Source organism: Dermacentor andersoni, chromosome 7 (assembly GCF_023375885.2).
Source record: "Dermacentor andersoni chromosome 7, qqDerAnde1_hic_scaffold, whole genome shotgun sequence".
In the NCBI taxonomy this organism is placed as follows: Eukaryota; Metazoa; Arthropoda; class Arachnida; order Ixodida; family Ixodidae; genus Dermacentor; species Dermacentor andersoni.
In genome coordinates, this window is record NC_092820.1 from 146,350,345 (window position 1) to 146,371,285 (window position 20,941).

At 44.0% G+C, this 20,941-nt stretch overlaps 2 protein-coding genes across 3 annotated transcripts in view; one reads left to right on the plus strand and one right to left on the minus strand.

The window, feature by feature from the left end:
• Positions 1-13,999, minus strand: part of puf (ubiquitinyl hydrolase 1 puf) — a 99,389-nt gene extending 85,390 nt beyond the window's left edge. For both annotated transcript variants that reach the window (XM_055072257.2, XM_050180836.3), the window contains exons 1-7: positions 13,672-13,999; positions 13,287-13,377; positions 8,833-9,020; positions 4,740-4,855; positions 4,593-4,643; positions 2,079-2,228; positions 797-864 (exon numbers count right to left, since the gene is read on the minus strand). In XM_055072257.2, the coding sequence (XP_054928232.1) occupies positions 797-864; positions 2,079-2,228; positions 4,593-4,643; positions 4,740-4,855; positions 8,833-9,020; positions 13,287-13,377; positions 13,672-13,714 (707 nt within the window). In that variant the 5' untranslated portion in view covers positions 13,715-13,999. The remainder of the gene's footprint in view (positions 1-796; positions 865-2,078; positions 2,229-4,592; positions 4,644-4,739; positions 4,856-8,832; positions 9,021-13,286; positions 13,378-13,671) is intronic.
• Positions 14,000-14,164: 165 nt separating this feature from the next.
• On the plus strand, positions 14,165-20,639 carry roh (reduction of Rh1). Its single transcript, XM_050180860.2, has 4 exons — positions 14,165-14,327; positions 14,496-14,710; positions 16,626-16,682; positions 20,556-20,639. The coding sequence occupies exons 1-4, from the start codon at positions 14,281-14,283 to the stop codon at positions 20,570-20,572; spliced, it is 336 nt and encodes a 111-aa protein (XP_050036817.1). The 5' UTR covers positions 14,165-14,280; the 3' UTR covers positions 20,573-20,639.
• Positions 20,640-20,941: the final 302 nt, after the last annotated feature.

A 20,941-nucleotide genomic window follows, 5' to 3' on the forward strand; every position in this document is an offset into this window, starting at 1 on the left:
AGACTCATACTGCCATTTGTTTATGAGATTGTAAGACTGTTTGTACCAACTTTCAATGGCTGAAGTCCTTGCTGTCATACAGTTTACCATCACGATTAGTCAGGGCAAACCTCTTGCAAATTGTTCTTGAGTGCGCATGAATATTTTTGCGCCTTAATATCCAAGCCACGCACAGCTCAGGTAGCAGACAGTGCAGAGATTACACGCTATACTTATTAGCACCAGTTGGGGCCATTTAAAATGAGCCAGTTCAAGCCCAGAATGAAAGCATAATGTGCTGAAAGCATACGCAAAGGTGGTTGGAAAACCTGACATAAGACGCGAACCACAGAAAGATGACAGAACACCTATGACATCACAAGCCTTTTCTGCACGAACATTACAAATATACACAATGCCGATCTATGCATTTTGTGCATCAAATAACACTTCCACACTGCACTACTTTAGTCAGTTTAGGTCTATTCAAAGCAATCATTTGCATTAGATAATTCTATGTTTTGTAGAACAGGGATATAATAACACTGATGCATAAGCAATCAGAAGAAGCAAAGAGCGAACAGTGATAGCTCGTGGCGACAACCCGAGCTTGCGTCTCAAACGCCCAAACCCGCTGTTCGAGTCTCCTTCAGTGGAGTTTGTTTAAAACTGCCAGACAATTCTTTAAATGGGCCAAGCCATTTCTAAGCTCACTGGGTTCATTAGTTACGTTTACGCCAGAAACACACCATCGTTTGTCCACAAACGTTACAGCAGGCCTAACTCCGAGAAGACGTAAAAGTGTCGGGCAACCCACCGAATGACTGAAGACCGCAGGGGAACTAAGTGCTGTACGATGCATGGCAGGTTCATCCACAGCTTCAACTGTCCGGGAGAAGGATACAGAAAAGGCAAAGAGAACACCGTGAGCACCACTAAGGCTAACACCTAACAGCACATTAGAACGAAATCAGGAGGATGCATCACAGATAACGACAAATTTCTCAGTTCGTAAGGGGATACCCTGAGGATCACACTTGTTACAGCCATTGTTAAGCACACCGTGAATGCGTGCACCCTTTCCTGTGCTTTGCTCTGGAGCACGTCCACTTTGGAAACACCGTAGAGTGCCTTCAGATATTCTTCATCAGCTAAAATCACTGCCTTATTGTTTTCAAAGGAACACCAGTAAGGAAACAAGGTGATGTGTGAAGTCCTCTATCCATTTTGAATATCAAAGGTGGCAAGCCGCAGAACATTCAAGTTATGAACCTGCCAATAGATTGCACTAAACTCTTTACAATGGTCTGCCTAAACAAAGCCATGCATTGGTTCAATAAACCATTCTCTGATCATCAATCTTGGTATCATTATCATAAACAGCCTATCTTAAAGTCCACTGCAGAGGAAGGCCTTTAATAGTAACCTCCAATTACAAACCCTGTTTTGCATGTCTTGCATGTGTTGTATCCATCTTACCCCTGCGAATTCCCCAATCTCATGTTATTTTGTTTGGCTAGAGTACACATCAACAGGTTCACCAAGCATAACTTTACACAGGGACAAAAGAAAGGCATTATTTCTTTTTTGTCGTACCTGTGTAATGCTATGCTGCCCAAACCTGCCGGTTTCGCAATCTCATCACATAGCCTAATTATCTGGCGTTGTCAACAGCATTCCCCCTTCCTTTGGCATCCAATTCATTACTCCAATGAACCACTGATCTACCTGCATTACATGACCTGCCAAACAGCTGTTATTTCTCTCAATTTCAACCAGGAGGTCAGCCTTGGAACATTCGTTGCTTCAAAACACTTGATTTCATCAATGAAGTCATTTCTTGCTCAGTATGCTTTCATCTGTCCAGAAAGAATATCATCACATTCGCCCTGCTGCTTTTAAAGATGACTGGACAAAGCTACCGCCTTTGAATGCACGCTAAATGCTATTGTGTCTGCGTACACATCACTTATCTCTTTCCCTCACACTTCCCCCTCACCCAGTGTAGGGCTGCAAACCAGGCGCAACCTGGTTAACTTACCTGCCTTTCCTTCTATCAGGTCAAGCAAATATATGGCAGCAAGGAAAGCACCACTCACGTTTGAGACAAGTGATACAAGAGCGTGGGCCAGACCGATGGGCAGCCGCTGAGGCGCCACCTCCTGGAAGCAGGCGTGTAGCAGAGAGAGACCACCTTGGCCACAGAAGTGCGCCACATTGCGTAGCAGGTGCACCGGAATGTCCAGGTCCTGCAAGTGCACAGGCCATTCACGAGCCAGAACAAATTGCAATGGCACAACTACATTGGGACTAGAAAAGGAGCCGGTTAATACGCACCGTACTTACTCAAATCTAACGCCCACTTTTTTCCCGATAAAACAGGTCCGAAAATTGCGTACGCATTAGAATCGAGTACGACGACCCTAAATCTGCATTACCATATCGCCATCGGCATTTCAACATGGCCGCCTCGTACACACTTCGAGCCTAGCTGCCACAGCTTCCCCCATGTGCTCCAGTATGTGTGCTTAGGTTAGTGCACTGTCCGTCTTCCTATTTTCCGCGTTTGCTCTGTCAGCATGGAAGTGGCAACTACGAACACACATGATGCCGCAATTAAAAGGAAAGTGATCATCATGTGTGCGAAGACTGATGGAAATCAGGTCACATCACGGGCGTTTGGAGTTCTCGAAACTTGCGTATGGGACTGACGCAAACAGAAGAGACGTTCTACTCCGGTAGCTGCTGCGTATGGCGCTGCTGCGTATGGCGCAGCTGCGCGGCACCCCTACATTGAAATCGATCTGCGATGGAGACAGAGTCTACGTATCTCATTTTATGTGAACATTAGGATGGCAACCTCATTGGCCAACAATATCTGTGTATGTAACTTTGCGACCAATTCACAAATCAAGAAGCTTCTTTTACGTCAAATGAATGCGTCAGATTGTGTCACGATTGTATAAAATATTTACGACGCTGTGTTCTCGTTGAAGCGAGAGGCCGCACAAAGGTCAATTCACTCGCTCCTGCTACAGCACTGCTTCCCTCCAGCGTTTTGATAAAAGAGTTTACATGGACATCGAGTGAGACGTGTTCATGTTTGCTTGAACGCATGCGGCACCATGCTTGTTAATTTAGTTAGTAAGTGAATGTCTAAAAGTTTACACGGCCGATAGAACTACTATCCTTACTTTTAATATAGCCATCTACTAATTTGCTATCGCAATTGATGCTTCACCTTTTGGACGAAACTGCGGCTTTTTCTATTTATCGCAACTTTAGCGTATTGGGAGTAAATCTTTGTTTTTCTAAATGAGATAAACTTCTATTTCCGTATGAAAGAATGAGGCGCATGCTACTGTAAAGGACTATTCCTTTTTAGGTCCCGGCAAACGGGCGCCCGTTACAATAGAGGGTTTTCTTCCCCCTTTTTTTGTGGTCACTAAAAACGGGTGCACATTACAATCGAGGGCGCATTATAACCGAGTAAATACGGTATTCCATGGGTCGGCATACTTACTCACAAGCACACTGACTCATACTGGCCCCATACTCATTCCGCAGGTATGATGTAAAACGCTTAGAGAGTGACGGAGAGTGTGAGCAGACACGAGCGTGAACAGGATTCTTCGAACGTAATTGAATAGCACTTCACACACTGCACAGCCAGATTTGAAGATATCAAGTATTCTTGTCATGCCAACAGCAGATACCCCCAACCACTGTGCTGTTGTAGCTCCCACAATGTTTTCAAAGTTTTTGGAGCACACAATCCGGCAAGGAAAATTTTCATTGCAGCCAATGCACCCTCCTTTGAATCAATCTGTGCAGCGAGTGCATACCCCGCAAGACCACTACATCGCTTTATGTAAATTCTTGGCCGAATGATGAAGCCGCCGGAAAATTTAACTCTGTGGGGAACTATGAGCTCCAAACGCTGTTGTCATCTACAAACAGTTCCATCCTGTGTTGCAGAACTTTGCTATGTCTTTGGAAAAGTTTATTTCAGGTGAAAACAATTTTTGCTGAATCCAGCTGCAATTGGAACAAGGGAGCTTGAAGTGCAAAAATGCTGAGGCAGCTCTGTGGCTCGACCTACGACCTACTGGTGTCGTTTCGACCACTGCTCATCTTGTTATGAACAGTGTGGCTCATCCCTGTGTTGAGGTACATGGCCGAGCTCTGTGTTAAGCCACGTCCATCCTCTCTTTTTTTTTTTTTCTTTCATTGTTTCATATACTATTCTTCAGTCTATATGTATGTGCATGTCCTTGAATGTGTAGACGTGTATCTGTAAAGTTTATGTGCACCGGACATGTGCCATATAAACACTGTCACTGTCTTTCGCTTTGTTTTGCTTCACGCATTGTGTCTATCATGCTGTTTTGTATGTTTATCATGTATTTATTATGCTTTCTTTTTTTTGCTGCTACGTACACCATTCAATTTGCAGTATAGTGCACCACACTATAAGCACCAAGTTGTTCGTGGTCGCATATCCAAAAAATAGATGAATAAACAACCGAGACAAATGCAGTGTAACATGCTGCTGTGATCCTATCATTACCACATTGGTAACACCAATGACTGGACAGATGACACAAACTCACGTTGACATCGCACACGGTGCTTAACGCTGCAATCTCTGCCTGCGACACCTCCTGCAAAGGTGGGGAAAAAAGATGATGGGGCCAAGTTTAAGTATTTATTGTCACATCTGAGTCCACTTAATGGACTGATTTCTATGGGCCACATACCTCAAGCTTTGAGTGCAGGCTGTGCTTGAAGGCCACGTAGAGTGGAAAGTTGAGAAGGAACACTTTTGAGGCGAAATGCAGAAGTTTCTCTTGGTCGTCCAAGGACCAGCCTTCCACTAGTCATTGCAAAAGAAAACATAGAAAGTTGATCACAGGCCTGTACAACCTAATGGATTTCGTGTAACTTATTTCTACTGTCCCAGTGTGTCACAGAAAGTTGCACGAAAAGGTCCAAACCAAGAGGCAAGCAATCGGCAAGCATTTGCCAATACATCATGCCCCCTCTAAGGCATCCTCCCCTCCAAGCCCTCCCGAGGGAGTTCAAATCGCACAACAAATTTTCAGACTGTGTTTTAAAAAACCTAGTTTCTGAGCATGAGTTCGCATATCAAATTTTCAATGTGTCAGAGTACTATGCATTAGGCCTCCCCTCGCTCGCTCACCCACATTCAGAAGAAGCTGACACTGTGGACTAGACTTAACACACGGCTTACAATGTACATGGTACATTCCGCACTCGAGCATCATTCTTATCAAAAGTTGTGTTGATTACGGACAATGGTACAAGTGGCTCTCCCAGTCTAACCACTAGCTCATTCACACCCACATTTAGTGATATTCTAAAGCAGGAGCTAGTATCTATCGCAGCTAGTGCAGTGGCTGTGGAAATTTAGGTTATAATTGTCAAGCTTTAGACAAACATAGAGCCAGTTAGTCAACACTGTACCGAAAAGTGCTACAGACACCATCAGCACCGTTGTCGCCTGTTCAAACATTGCTCCATCACCCGTAACATACTTTCTTTTTTCAGTGATGGTGACATGATGGCTGGAATGAGGCCTTCAGAAACAGAAGAAAGACGTGGACAAAGTGGAAAGAAACGAACAAGCACGTGGTACCCAATGGATTATGTTCATCCCATTCAACCTTGTGTTTTTTGCACCAATATCCCAACCACGCCAGTCGAGTTAAAAGGAGTACTGACATGCATTCTCGAAATTGTAGGAACTCTACCTGACATTCCTCTGGAGAACCTCAAACTCTCCACACACAAGCCACGCATGCACGCTCAGTGGAACAGTGAGTGCGACTCCAGCACATGGCAGTAAAAAGAAATGAGGACAGTCGGAAATGTCATGTCAGTACTCCTACAAGTCCAGCTTGCAGAAGAGAATAACAGGAGGAAGCAGAGGGTTTTTCCCGGCAGCGCGGGGGAGCACAAGCATGGGTTACCTTGCCGAGGAGGGGAAAGGGAGTGAAAAGCAAGGAAAGGAGATTGCTGGTAGCAGGTAGGATGCACTTGCAGGTAACAGAGGAAGAAGTCACCTGGGGGAGAGAAAGGAAACAAGAAAGGTTGCGGTTTCGCCCACATTTCAAGGCAGTGGCGCGACAGCTGCACAACATCACGCGCAGTAAGCTTTGTACTGTTTCACGCGGTATAGGTTGGAGGTAGGCATTTGCACAGGGGGGTCTAGTGCTAGCGGGAAAAACAAGATGAGAGAAAGAAGGAACGGACCCAAGCGCTAACTTTCAGCTAAGGCTTACTGCAACGCAGGCTTACCATTATGCAGGCAGTCAGCTATTGCTAAAAACTAGATACGCAATACGAGGAAGGAACATAGCATATTTACTCAATTCTAGGCTGTGCCCTCAAATTCGGAAGGCCAGAAAAAATTTTCTTTAATGTTTTCTCGGACGTAAGCCAAATAAAAGAAAGTACTTCGATGGCAAAAAGAGCATGCACTTGTTTACGGTCTTCAAATGCTCACCACACAAATGTGCAATGTTCACTGATCGTTGTTTTCATCAGCATCACTGTCCTCTCCGTCAACGGTTTCTTTCCAAATTGGACTGCCCTCGCCAAGAAGATTATATGTCCAAACAAAATGACGCACAGCAACCGATCAGCTGTAATCATGGCATCAGAGATTGTACAGGACGTCGCAAGGGTATGCTTCAATAAGTGTCTAAAGTTCTGTGACCCACCGCGGTGGCTTAGCGACTATGGTGTTGCGCTGCTAAGCATGAGGTTGCGGGATCACATTCCGGCTGCGGCAGGCGCATCTCAATGGGGGCAACACGAAAAAGCACCCGTGTCCCATGCATTCGGGGCACGTTAAAGATCCCCTGGTGGTCAAAATTAATCCGGAGTCTCCCACAATGGCATACCCCATAATCAAATTGTGGTTTTGGCACATAAAACCCCAGAAACCACAGCATCCTAGAATCTAAGCCCAACCCCAAATGTTGTGCCTGAAACGTTGTACCCCAAATTTTGTACTTTTTTTTTATTTTGCTTTAAAGAAAAGTATCGACCTACATTGAAGCAAATACTGTAGCATGAAAAAAAATTCAGTAAAACTGATACAATTGCTAACAAGCTCGTAAAGTTAGCACTTATGTTAATCTTTTCTTTCTCTGGTCGTGTTTTCCCTGTTAACACTACACTTTGCTACGGACTCGTATGCCAACTAGAGAGCGTGAATTGCTTGCTAAGAAACATTCGCAGATGTGCATGAGCAACCATCTTTCAAGAAAAAAAAGAAAACTTCACCCAGTGATCCCTCCAATCTGAGTCGTCCGTGTTGAAGTAGGTTGTGCCCCCCGGTGATGGAAAGTGACTTTTCTCATTCTCCTCCTCTTTCCTATCCCGCATTTGATTTCTTGCTACTGGCTCCACTTATATTCTTAATTAAATTGTGGAGTTTTACGTGCCAGAACCTCTGCTTATATTCTTCCGCACCAGCGATGATTTACAGATGAACTGCAGAGCATGCTCCACCCGATCATTTTAACGAGCCCTAAAGAGGCCAGTATTCTAAGCTGCAATATCGACACATTGGCTGAAAAGTAGAATCCTCATATGGCAATGTGTAGGTCAAGAGATCAAATCTCTGTGGGGCACTGCAATTTTTTTTCTTTTTCGTTTCTTGTTCTTTTTTGAAGTTCTGGCAAAGTACTCTGGGATTCTACTGACAGACATCACAATGGCTAGGAGAGTTACCCCTATAACAGCTATTGCTGAAGAAGGGAGGCCAGGAAAAGCATGGCATCATTTCAGATTACAAACTGCACTATACAGGTATGAGGGCACTGGCCTACACATGTTGCCCAACGTCACGGTGCACAAAACATGCATGGGCTCGTGGGGACAGGCACGAATAAAACAAAACTGGCGAAGAGAGAGGCAGAACGAAAGGGCATGCAGAGGGCAGCACAGGCAAATGTCATCTGGTGGATCGAAATACGAGCCTGGTGCAACATGCTTGGTTTGTTGTCATGACAACTGCAAAAAGAGGGAAGCCATTTTTCAGATCACAGCCTGCGACACCAGCCTGAAAAAGGCACAGAGTTGTCAGAGCACTTGTGACATCACATGACTACACTGGAGGGCGACTTCAGTCCTCCAATGAGTTTTGTGTTGCAGCCCTGCGCCTGGCGAAGCTCGACCTCAAAGATCACCAACACAGCTTGGGATGCCTACATAAGCACCCCGCTTTTTGTGGCAAGCACTTGGAATGACAAAAAAAAAACTGTACAGCCACTTAAGTTGCGATTTTCTCGGCTACTAAGGGTGGGTTCGAATTCCAACCAGTATTAAAGCCAGTCTACTTTGACTGCTATGAAGACCCCTCCGAGTACAAGTAACAGAATACACTTGGAACATCTCTCTGTGAGCTGACACCACCGTACATAAAAAAAAGAAGAAGAAAAAGAAGTAACATAAGGCAAACATAGCTGTATGTTAAAATACTGCACATGTGAACTTACAAAAAACACAACGCAGCTTACGCTAAGGAGAAACTAAAGAAAAACATGTAATCAGTTTATACTGATAAAGCAGCTTTTCAAAGCTATATTTTTTGTTAATTAGGTTGATTATTCACAGTAGGTTAGTACTGACAGAAGGCTGATTATTGGAAGAGAAACTGAAATTCAATGTTCCGTTTTTAAAATTGGAACTCCAGAGATTTATAGAAGGCTAATCCAATAATTTAGATTGACTCAGTGCTTGCCTTCAGTGTCCTTTTGAACCATACCTGTTAACCAGCCAGCATCAACTACATCCCAACACGTCACAATTGCAACTTACAAGCTGCTGCATGATTGCTATCTTGGCTGTCAAGCAGGGCAGACTCGTCCGGAACATCAGACCCGTCGGCACCACTTAGTCGCTGCCGAAGTTGCCGCAGCAGCAGCAGCACCGTTTGCAGCAGACCCTGGATGACTGCATTAAACTTGTCGAAGCTCTGTGGATCCTTGTAGCAGCAAGTGCATTGCCTGCGTGCCATGCATGAAAATCTCGCTGCTTTTCAGATCCCCTACACTCGGCACGAGATAATCAATAAATGAAACAAAATTAAAAGAGGAAAGGTCCTAAGTTCTAGCTCTCACCTTCTTCACATAACAAGGATGAGAAGCGCATTGGAACCAACAGATGGGATCTCTTTACAGTAAGCCAACCACAGACACACAGTTCATTCAGTACACCAGCACGTTTTAACTAATGCAGGAGGTGGTGCGGTTCACTACTTGTTTCACCAGCGCCACCAAGTACAGCGCCATTCAATTACCACAGCGCAGGTGTTGCACTGGGTGAGTTCACTAGACTGCCAGCACCCGAAAAAAGAAGTAGTGCAGGTTTCACATACAATGTGTTCATTGTGCACGACCACAAGACTAACACTTGACTGACATCAACCAGTTCTAGAGATCCACAAACCAGTGATTGACAAGATGAAGGAATTGTGAATCAGTTGCCCTTCTGTGATTTTTTTTCAAAAAAGGAAAGAAGATTTTTCAGCAGCTGACTGCCACAAGGTCAAGGGTTGTCTATCACTTGGTTCTGTCTTAGTTATTTCATGGTTTACACTGCACATTTAACATCTTATCCCTTTGACGTGCACCCCCTTCCTGCCATTCTACCTGTGCATGCCTGCTTTGCAGCAACAAACTTTCAGTACCAATTCAGCACTCGTGCTTGTCTCTACTACTCTGTCTACAAGTACGCTGACATTACAACAATAATCGCTAGCGCCAGCTAACCCACGAATATCTCAACCTCTTCATGGAATTCGAGGTGAGCTGAACAACTGATTTATTGATAAGTTTCAACGTCACAAAGCAAGACAGCCAGTATGAAGGTTGTTAAGTACAGGGCGCTAGGTTGACTTCGACCACCTTGTGATCCTTAACAAGCAATCAAAGCATGGTACACGACCATACCAACTGTGCCATTAGCTCCTGAAACTAGTTCACCTATAGTAGTGGGCAAGGACCTACAGTATTGGGCTGTGTGATGGAACACCACCTATGTCCATAGAAAAACGATGAAGCTGTATATAGTATTTGTACTAAAACAGTCTGTCATGATGTAGATTAACTTTATTACGCTCCACCTTTGCGTATTTGATAGATAGGGCAATTGCCAGCAATGAAACATCGTCCTCCTTTAATACAATTCATTAATAAATGATGCCAGAACTACAAGCCTTTAAGTTTGTGTGAACAAACAGTCCGCTTTATAACTATATACCCTGCTTCATACATATCAGGTAATGCTACAAAGGTGCAAAAGAATTTCCTTACTGCTCACATTTGCAATAAAAAAATAGTGCACCACATTTGAAAAATAGGTATAGTTAGGCTTCATGTAATTGCAATAAAATTGATGTCATACTTTTGTGTCACAAAATTGGAACATGGATACTGTTGTGGATCTTAACTTATTAGACCACCAAACGAGCTGAATGACACGTTTCTGCGACTAGTGGCCAGGGCAAAGTGCTTGCGAACAAAACACGGACTGTTGCATACTGGAAGCGCAAAGGTACACAAATAATAGGTGATGTGACGTGACCTTGCGTCCACAAGTTGTAGTTGTAATATGGGTAGTGCCACATTTTCCAAACTCTAGTTTGCACTCAGCATACAGTCTGCAGGGGTCAAGTTGGGCCTAAAATAAGGTTTTGTTAGAACAGTCCGTACCCGCTGCTCAATTCGACTTTAGTTCTTGAGCATGCTCGTTCACATTGAGCTTGCGCAATGCCATGAACGCCCTACAGTTTTTTCGGTGCCATCGAAGCTGTCCTTGTGTATTGTGCACCTATGAAGTTGTGCTTTTTTTTTTTTCATTGACAGGGTGGCACGTTTTGCAATGAGGTTACACGCATGTACTCGTAAGTCGAAGCGCTTGAAAGCAGCCATTTTACATATCGCGAGCAGCATTCGCTTGCGTATCACATGCTGCCAATATGGGCCACAAATACTGCTTGTGGGTAGCAACAATCACTGCGCAGCTGATTGTATTTTAAGGCAAGAAAAACTTGCAGGCGCAGTATAAACTTGTTCTTTTCAGCATGCTTTGGAACTTAAAAATAACACTGTGTATTATCTGCACCCATAAATAATTTGCACAACTCAAAATTTCAACTTTTAAACTTGTATAGTCGTGGGATTGCGGTCTGGAAAACACGGCAGTTATTCTCTAGAAAGCATCGCAGATCAAGTACTACTGCACTGTGAAGCACACGGGGTGAGACCTCTTATCACCACACTACTCACTTAGCTTCCACATCGTTGCCCGCTATGCATAAAACCAAGTATAATATCCGCATGAGAAATCCTGACGAAGCTGCACGTTCTTGCCTGCACACGGAAGAGCCACATGCAAACAAGAACACACACCTTTCATACACGAAAAAAGCTAAGAGGCGTAAAAACTTGACATTTTCATGTTGCCTACCAGCACGCCAACTTGGTGCTGTGGTGAAGACATTGGCACATAGTGATGTCACAAGGCCACTTTTGATCGTGACCGGGCCCGATCTGGATAAAAAATCTCATAACCATGATTGTCTCCCTTCTACAGCTTTCACAGACATGTGCCAACTAGAGATTCCTGACCAAATTTTATACCTTCTTTTGTAAATACAAGACTTTCAGTGCATATGGATGACCCACAGCCAGATGACTGTACAATGATACTTGTTGGCATTACCAAGAACTGGAAAGTTGTAAGTGATGACGATGACCATGGATATATTTTACGATGCAAGTGCCAAGTAGAAGTTGTAAGCAAATTTCCTGGGAAAGTGCAGATCAATTGCTTGGCCATGTATCACAGTGCTGTTTTGAGTTTCCAGTATAATGCATCATTAACACCAGCTTGTTAAAATGCTGCATGCAATGCACTTAAAGAATGGAGATTGCCCTGAACCATGTACGCAACTTTCACTACATTGAGTCCAAGCGAAAGGGTCATAGGGTATGCTAATAATGGGACATACCTGCTCAACTGTCTTCCATCAAGGTTAATATTCTTAATGCCGGCGACATGAGCTACAGCTGGAAACTACGTAGAGGCAGCTGGAACACTGGCTGAGCGATCGAGTGCTGCGGCAGCTGCGCTCTGTGTGAAGTGTGAAGGCAGCAGCAGATGTGCCGGCTGAGGCACATTAGAAGATTATCTAGGTTTTTATTTTTGACATTTTATTTTATGGCCTGATCCAGCATTGCATGTCAATCTATCGATTAAAGGGATGTGGCCGCAGGCGTCACCATCATCATCAACAACAACAACAACACAGAATTCAATAATGCCGTGCTCAAGAAAACGTGTGGCACTGTGTGCCAAGTATAAAACATGAAAAGCCAAGTTCAAGTTTTTGACAAACCTTACTTGATATCTCAAATAACCGAACCGTCTCTTTCATAAATCATTCACTTTTACTTCAGCAACTCTTGTTTTGCCAAAATAAATGCTAAGCCTGCATGATTACAATGTGACAAAAGCGCAAGGCGCCTTAAGACAATAAGATGGTATGAATGGAACTGTGCTCGCATTTATATGCAGACCCTAGCCAATGGCTTCAGAAGGCAGAGGTTCGGTGTCGGCGGCAAATGGTTCAAGCTCTTAGTAACTGCACTACAATGCGATCACCGACAAGCGCGCCGTTTGACCTTTCTTGCGACAGTTGCAGAGCCAGCTGACAATCAGGTCAGGTTGGCGCAGGTCTTCAATAAGCATACGAAAGGAGAGGCGGGAACATCAACACTACAGTACAGGCGAAATAAAGTAAGACTCTTCCGGGAAACACAGTCAACGTGCACAGCCACTGTGCATTGAACATCAGCAGGCAACCGTTTGTCGTGTAAATGCAGGGTTGGACGTATTGCTGTAAGACACAGACGAGATGTAAAACGGGGCTTTCTTTCTTTGCAAGCACGGCAGACAAAATAAAAAATGAGTTTGGTGCACGAGTGACCAACAACTCGCAAGCGACAGATGGCCCTCTCATTTGACCAGCGCAGATGGCACCGACGTGACAGCCCTGCGGTGCGTTACCGTCGTCAGCACGGTACCTAGGCAGTAGTCGTTTACGTTTCCCAAAGGCACCAGTCAAGCTCGGTCAGCAGACGACTCCACCGCAGAGCATGTTTTCCTTCTTTTTACGTGGAGAAGCGATCACAACACGTCTGCTGCTGGGGGTCTGGTACACTCGCTGCACAGGTGAAGTACAGACGCACGATCGAACGACAGCTCACCTCTGGTTCCACGATTGCACGTAGCTGCACAGCACCAGGATGTCGCTCTTGGACAGCGGAGAACGTTGACCGCACGAGTTTTCGGCATCATCTGCGTGGAGTCGAGCAGAGGCCACCGTCAAGCTCTCCTACCGCGCTGGCAACCAACCGTACACACAAGTTTCGCCTCCCGATGCCCGGTGCAGACGCGCCGGTCATCGGAACGCGTCCCAACAAAGAGCTGCGTTCGCACGCGTTCACCGCACGTCGAGGCACCCGAAGCTCGATGGCAAACTAGCATTTTTTGGGGGAGTCAATAGGCTTAACCGCGCGCAACCCCCCCCCCCCCCCCCCCGCACCACCAACACTACCATCGAAAAAGAGAGTGAAAATGCATGCTCCTTACATTTTTCGAAAAGTTCTAACAGTGAGCAGCAGACGTCACACATTCTGACATCTGTTGCATTGACATCACGTCCTGCGATATCTTGTCATTTGTTACGCGCTAAACTTCGGTACTGGCTAAGGTCGCGCTCCTAGCATATAAACTTGACTATTTTCTCGTCAGCTGAGGCATAAGCCGCCATTACGAATACTGAAGATTTGCGAGCGTGCACCCTAGTGAGCCAGCCGGTGCGCTCGATTGAGGAATGCGTCCGCTGCCACCGCGTCAACAGCAAGCGCTAGAGTTGGCGAACAAACTTTTAGAGTATTTAGACTATAAATGTAAGAAAATTTACCAAAAAAAACTTGAAGTAAAAGGTAAAATATTATAAATTACTACAATTATTTTTAGATGACAGAACAATCAGCATCGTTTACGCTTGCAGCGCTATTCCTACGCTGTGGGGACCTACAGCACGAATAAGTGGCTGAACCCCGCTGCGTTCGCATGATTTACTGTAACTTCTCAATCACTTCTGCGGCCTCCATTTGCCCTTTAAGTTAGCACACACTGGCTGCTTGTAACTTTTGCTTTACAAACGAAACTTCGTCGTTCCAATAAAAAGCAACGATGCAGGCCCTGCGGCAGGTCGCCGGTGTGGTCGCCAGAGTGTCCAGGTATCGTAACCCGTAGTGAGATGTTTCTGTGCAAGATTTCTGTGGCACGCCTTGCATGCTCGCCCTTCGAGATCCGGCTTGCCGGCCGCTAAGTGGAAATGAAACTCGCAGTTTTGTCGGTCACTGGTATAAGGTGTGGTTATAGCTTTAAATTCGAATCGCACGCAGGCAGCAGACCACTTCCGCGGCAGCTTCTCCCGCAAAGGCGGCTGCCGCCGCCGGGGCGACCAGCAGGCGCATGAAGTACCCCTACACACTGACGGCAAAGATCGCCCAGTTCCCCTACAAGTTCCACTTCAAGAACTTCTGGCTCATCAGATACTACCTGTGTGGTGGCCTCGTGATCTACATGGTCTTCATGGTGTATCCCATCCACAAGGCGGGTAAGTTCGTGGGAGAGTGGCGTATATGCGCTCTGGCGTGCGCACGGGAGATCACGCGGAATACGTGGTTGGCCAGCTTTGCCTGTTGAGCGTGCCGACGGAGGCAAACTGGCTTTAGGGTATTTTAGTACAACGTTATTACCGTTCTGCCGATACCGTCTGCCATGGAGCCTACCACTCATGCGCAGTTCAGAGTAAGCTGTAACGGTAATTATAGAGCGCAGTGCTGAAATACTCATTCTGTTATCAGTTCTCTCCATGCAGACACAAATCTGTTTCTCAACTTTCTCTCTCTCTCTCTCTCTCTCTCTCTCTCTCTCTCTCTCTCTCGAGCGCGCGTTGGCCTCGTGGTTATGCAGAGGTCGGCAGAATTAGCGAATAGTCACTCACGAATCAATATTCACACTCATCTAGACGCATTCATACTCATAGCCACTCAAACTTATTGTAACGAACTTTCATTGATACCTTAACTGGCACTCACTACCCTCATGTGACTCCACCCTAGCTCGCCGGCACTCATTCCCGTTCATATACACCCTAATCCAATCCCGCCCTTCAATACTCGCTCAAACTCTTATCTTGCATCTGTGAAGTCAGTGTCGTAGGAGTATGAGTCAGGATACTCATGCAGGACCTATGCAGCTATGTGACCGGTGAGACGAAGGTTTTCTGAAACCTGCTGCTACAACCGAACGAGCACAGTTTCCTACAATATTGCCTAGAAGGAAATCTGGTGCCATCGTCTATGCAAGTTTCCTAATGGACACTGTGCCGGCACAGGTGTTGTACCACAAGCAAGAGAATGTCAGAATGTGGGTGTGCGAGGCTTATCTCAAACATGTCTTGGCTTACAGTGCAGTCATCTTTGCATAAACAATGCTCTTTGAATGAAGTCATCATATAAGGTCTCTGTCTGTAATACTACATCTTACATTATTATCACATTTAATGATGACAAATGAAGGAAACCAGAACAGTCGATTGACACTGACCCACAGCGAGCACAGAGCAACTGCCAGTGCTCTTCGCATTCTTATATAATTACACAAATCAGAACAAGTTCGCAAATGTTAATATTTCTAAGTATTCTTATTTAATAATAAAAATCGGCTTCTCGTATGCTGTCTTAATAAAATGTGACCTATTGTGACAGACGGAATGCTGCTACCCAGATGCAGCTTCACCAGAAGGTCTTACTTACATCCACTTCTGTTGTGGTCTGCCACACTTCAAGTAGAATGTACTGTTGCACTCAATTTGAATGGCAATCTCGTGGCTCAAGAGGCTCCCAGGCTGCACAGCAGCCGTACCAACATAAAAAAAAATTGGTCAGCACTATTCCAATTACTGGTAGCACCCTCCGTTCCAAGGAATAATGGCTTGTGTATGTACCTTCTATTCTTAGCGAAACAGAGATGTTGGGTATCTACTGTGTTGCAATTTGTATTGAGTGCAATAGCACATAGAACAGTCAGTATTGCCTGCACGCATGGCACAGTCAGTATGGCCACGGAGCCATTGAGGAGCAGCATGCATGCCATCTTTCACAACCACTGCTTCGTTATCTCTGTTACCTCAATGAATTGCACACTTACTGTGCTTGCTGCATAAACTATAAGTTTTCCATGTGTACCAATAAAGGTAAAAGTCAATAGCTTAGACATGGTATGCATCAGTGACCACCATCTACAAGTTAGAACTGATAATTGCATTTACTTGTGTCATTAACATGTTGGTATATTCTCGAAAACAGCTTCACATTTACTGTGCTGTTCATAACGTAGCATATCCTTATTCAAATCTGTACTGTGCCTTTGTTAAAGAGTTCAGCACAATTTTCAAGTCGTTACTGATAATTACGTCCTAGTGATATGACAAAGTATGCTGATGTTGGTGTTTGTTTACTTTGCAGTTAACTCTCCAGCGAATGTTGAGGCTCACAAGAAACTCATGCGCAAGGTTGCAGAACGTAAGTTTGCTACTTGGTTAATGGGGGGTGACTATGGGCAATATTCCTGGTTCAACAATTTCATAAATGTCGCTTGGTGTGCACCAATTCAATTCACTAAACCACAGGGTTCCCTAGCAGTAACCTGGACAGCATTGTGGCACTAGTATCCAGTAGCTGGGTGTGCTTAACATCACCATTTAGTGTTAAAATGACGGGAACTGCAGCCCACGTGCCCTTACTTTCGAGATAGTCTCGCCTCCCGGAGGAGAGGCGTCGTGCAGAGGGGTGTGCTTGCCTCATACCGAATGCGTGCGGAGTCAATGGCACATAATGTTTGTAAATCGCCAATTGCACTATGTGCAAATTGGACACGGATTGCACAGCACAAAATAAGAAGATGTGGCTCGTGACACAATGGTGATGTGGTCTTTTGACTCCTGTGTGACAGAAGGCAGAGAATCAATGTCGCCGGCGGATGCTTGTCAAGGCAGAAAGACTGTGTGTCACGTTAGCAGCGAAGTTCACCTCCTGTCAGCATGGCAATATGACATTTAAATTTCGCCATTCTCCTCTAGCAGTGAACCAGCTTGAAAAATTTTTGCAGTAGGACACTCCTTGTACGGTGCTTTGCAACTTCCAGTGTTTAACCAAAAGTTTCAGTGGAGCCCGGTGTGGGGCCCTTCAAGCATTGGCTCGCTTTTGGTGATGGGTTAGCACGTGATGCAAGTATGGCTATGTGGAGCCCTTCTTGGCAATGAAAACTCCACAATTACTCTATGCAGCAAACAATCAAAGAAAAGTACTACATTGCATTCTACCAATGCTAAAGTGTGGGGCATATACTTAAAGGGTAACAAAGAAGCCTGTAAATAAATTAAAGACTGTGTGACAGACGATGCAATGAAGAACTATAGGCATAACATTAAGAGACAGGAGGACAGTGGTGTAGACTAACGAGCACGGGGGCAGCCGATATTCTAGTTGACAGTAAGAAATGGAGTCGCGCAGGATACGTAATGCATGGGGCCGATAATCGGTTGTGTACCGGAGCTGCAGAATGAATGCCAAGAGAAGGCAAGCGCATTCGAAGGCATCCGGGAACAAAGTGAGGTAGTGAAACGAGAAAATTTACAGCATAAGATTTGGTGTCAGCTAGCACAAGATGGGTAATTGGAGATCGCTGGGAGAGGCCTTCATTCTGTAATGGACATAAAAATAGGCTGATAATGAATGGTGAGAGCATTATTGAAACTTTCTGCCCAAAATTTCACCGTTAGTCATTGTATACATCATAAACGGCCAGGAGGTTTGAAGTTGTTCATAAAATCCAGTCTGCTTACTCGGCAATACTTGCTACCTATGGAAGTGTCACCTCCCTTGTATGAGATTGTTACACGAACGAGGCCAGGCTGAATGCAGTGAACTGACCCTCCTGTGACAAATCACTAGGAGTTTACCTTGAAGCCAGCTCTGATTTTTCAATTCATATAAGTACGAAATGCATAAATGCTTTCATTAGGCAATCACTGGACCGATCTGAATGAAATTCGTTGCATTTAAGAGAGAGAGCGGAATTCCACTGACTGTACTGAGCAGATTTTTGATGCAGCCCCTCGTCAATATTTACAAAAATTGCCAGAAGTGGAGACGTTTTAAAAAAATTGAAGCACAGTGTACAAATTCGTAAAAAACAGATATTCCAGTTTCCTAAACTGCATCTGTTTGAGTATCTGATGTGGACAAATGTGATGTGTGAGTTTAAAGCTTGCGTAAAATTGTCACAATGTTTATGATGGTGTTGCAAAAGTCACACTTAACAAATTAGTGGTATGCATTAGAGTGCTGTATAAAACATCAATTTTCTCCACTTAGGTGTCTTGGCAAGGGCAGTTTACAGAATTGCAATATAATTTTTTTTATTGCCAAGTTACAAGTCTTTACAAGTTTTTTTTTTTTTTATTTCCAAGTTACCAAGTTAACTTATTGCTCCAGTTAAGTTCAACAATTCTTGTAGAAATGATCGATAGCCAAAATAGAAGTCTGCTCCTTTTAGTCGGCAGATTTTAACTCCTTTTGAATGCCACAGACCTAATCATATTTGTTGCAGTGAATGCAGAGAAAATCGATTTCTTTGCTCTCGTGTATTTAGATAGGAACTCCTAAGCTAAAGCTACCTCGTAAAGCACGAGTCAATGGCCATAGCATTCTCCTGGTAACAACATGGCTACAGGCTTGATTCCTGGCAACAGCAGCAGTATTCTTTCGGAAGCAGGGTGCAGATATTCACCTGAAGAAAAAAAAAGAGCTCGAAGTAAAAATTATCTACCAAAGAAAGTCGGCAAAAATTTATATGCAAAAATAATTCACTGGAATTTTTTTTCTGGTGAAATTCAAATTTCAAGGAAATAAAAACTGTATACACTAAACCCTCGAAACAAGATCAACTTGAGCAACTAAATTTTATTTGCTCAACAGTGGAAGTCGTTCATGGGACTGACAAATATTTTTTTGTCGTTAGCTATCTATAAAAGTTGAGTCGTTTTAACCAAATGACCTTGCAAACCTGCAAGTGAGAAAAGACTTTTGAAAAGAGAAGTTTGCATATATTCAAAAGTAATGTGGTTAAAAGCTTTTGTTGAGGAAAAAAAATCATTTTTCTCCTAGGTTTAAACCTGGTGCTGCTGGCTTTTACAGAGCAGTTTCTCTACCAACTAAGCTGACAGGGAGTGAAATATTTTTTTTTTTTTTTCCAATGGTCTGAGGTAGACAACATTGCAGGTGGGCACAAATGTGCCACTGATTGCAAAAATCATGCCTGGTATTCAGTTGCATCTCAACAAAAATTCTACTGAAAGCGACAGAGTAAACAAACAGAATTTTTTAAAACAATTTTTATAAGAGAGTACAAATATTTTAGTGGTTCCTTCGCTGTACATTGTTTGCTTCACACTGGTAAAGGTGCACAGAAAACCACTTGAACTTGCCCAGCAACAAGTACTTTCAAGTAAGTTAACTACTTGACATGCAAGAAGATTTTGATAACCAAAGTAGTTTTGCATAAGTCTACCAAGAGGATAAGATTTGTCAAAGGAAAGTTAGCTTGTTTAGCCCTTGCACTGTTTTTACAGAAGCAAGTTTGAAAATCCCGTTGTATTTCTTGTGACCTTTTTGTTGGGCTGCAATGGAATGTGTGTCATTATTGTGAAAGTACTATCCAAGGCCCTTACAAAAATTAACAGAGATTCTGTTGTTTCTATCAGCTTTGCATTGCTTTCAGTAGAATATCTGTCGAGATGCAATGGAATAGCATTCATTAACTTAGCAAGGGGGATGTTAGGAGAACTGCCTCGGGAAATCAATCCTCGGTATAATGAACATGGATAGAACTAATTATCAGATATAACAAGGAAAATCTTAAAAGTTTCTTGCTGATATATTGGCAAGTAACGAACCTATACATATAATGAACATTGGGCAGAATGAAGGTACGACTAGTGTGAGGTTTGTTACTAGAGCGGGACAAATTTTCCTTGAACTGTGAAGTTTCTTTCCACGAAACCTTTGTAGCTTTGTGCTACTCGCAGATTGATTCAAACATTCCCTTTAAAAAAAATTAGCTCCTGCAAATACGTAGTACTGTACAGTAAATCACGTAATACTCCTGAAGCTCATATAACACCACTGTTTTCACTGCCATCAACAAGTTTATTGTTACATTCATCAGCCTATTTGACATCCACTGCAGGTTAATGTCTCTCCACTTGCGTCTACCATGTGTCAGCCAATTGCAGCCTGTGCCGACAGTTTTCCCAGATGTTCAGGACAGAATACTTGGGAGAACACAAATTATCGAATGCATATAATACATGTTGCTTTTTCTTTTTTTTTCAGAGCACGGGCACCACTGATGGACTGGCGTACACCAAATTGGGTATAGCTCCTAGGAAAGTGAATAAATGGATGAGTTGCATTAAATTGTGCATTGGCTAGGCTCATTTTTCTCCCATTTTCGTCTGTAACGCTGCTTTGACGAAACACGGCCAACGTACCAGCAGACTGCATGGACGCGCACAAAAATGGTGTGAAATAGCACGAACCCTGTCTTGTAGTAAAGTTGGTAAAACCTCAAGATGACTCGACGCCGTGCGCATCTCCGACTACATGATGCGGTTTCTTGTTAACGTACATGCCTACCGAGTCTCTCCTTTGCCAAGAACAAGGCTGCAGATTTTATTCCTGGCCATATTGGCTGCATTTGATGGAGGCAAAATGCAAAA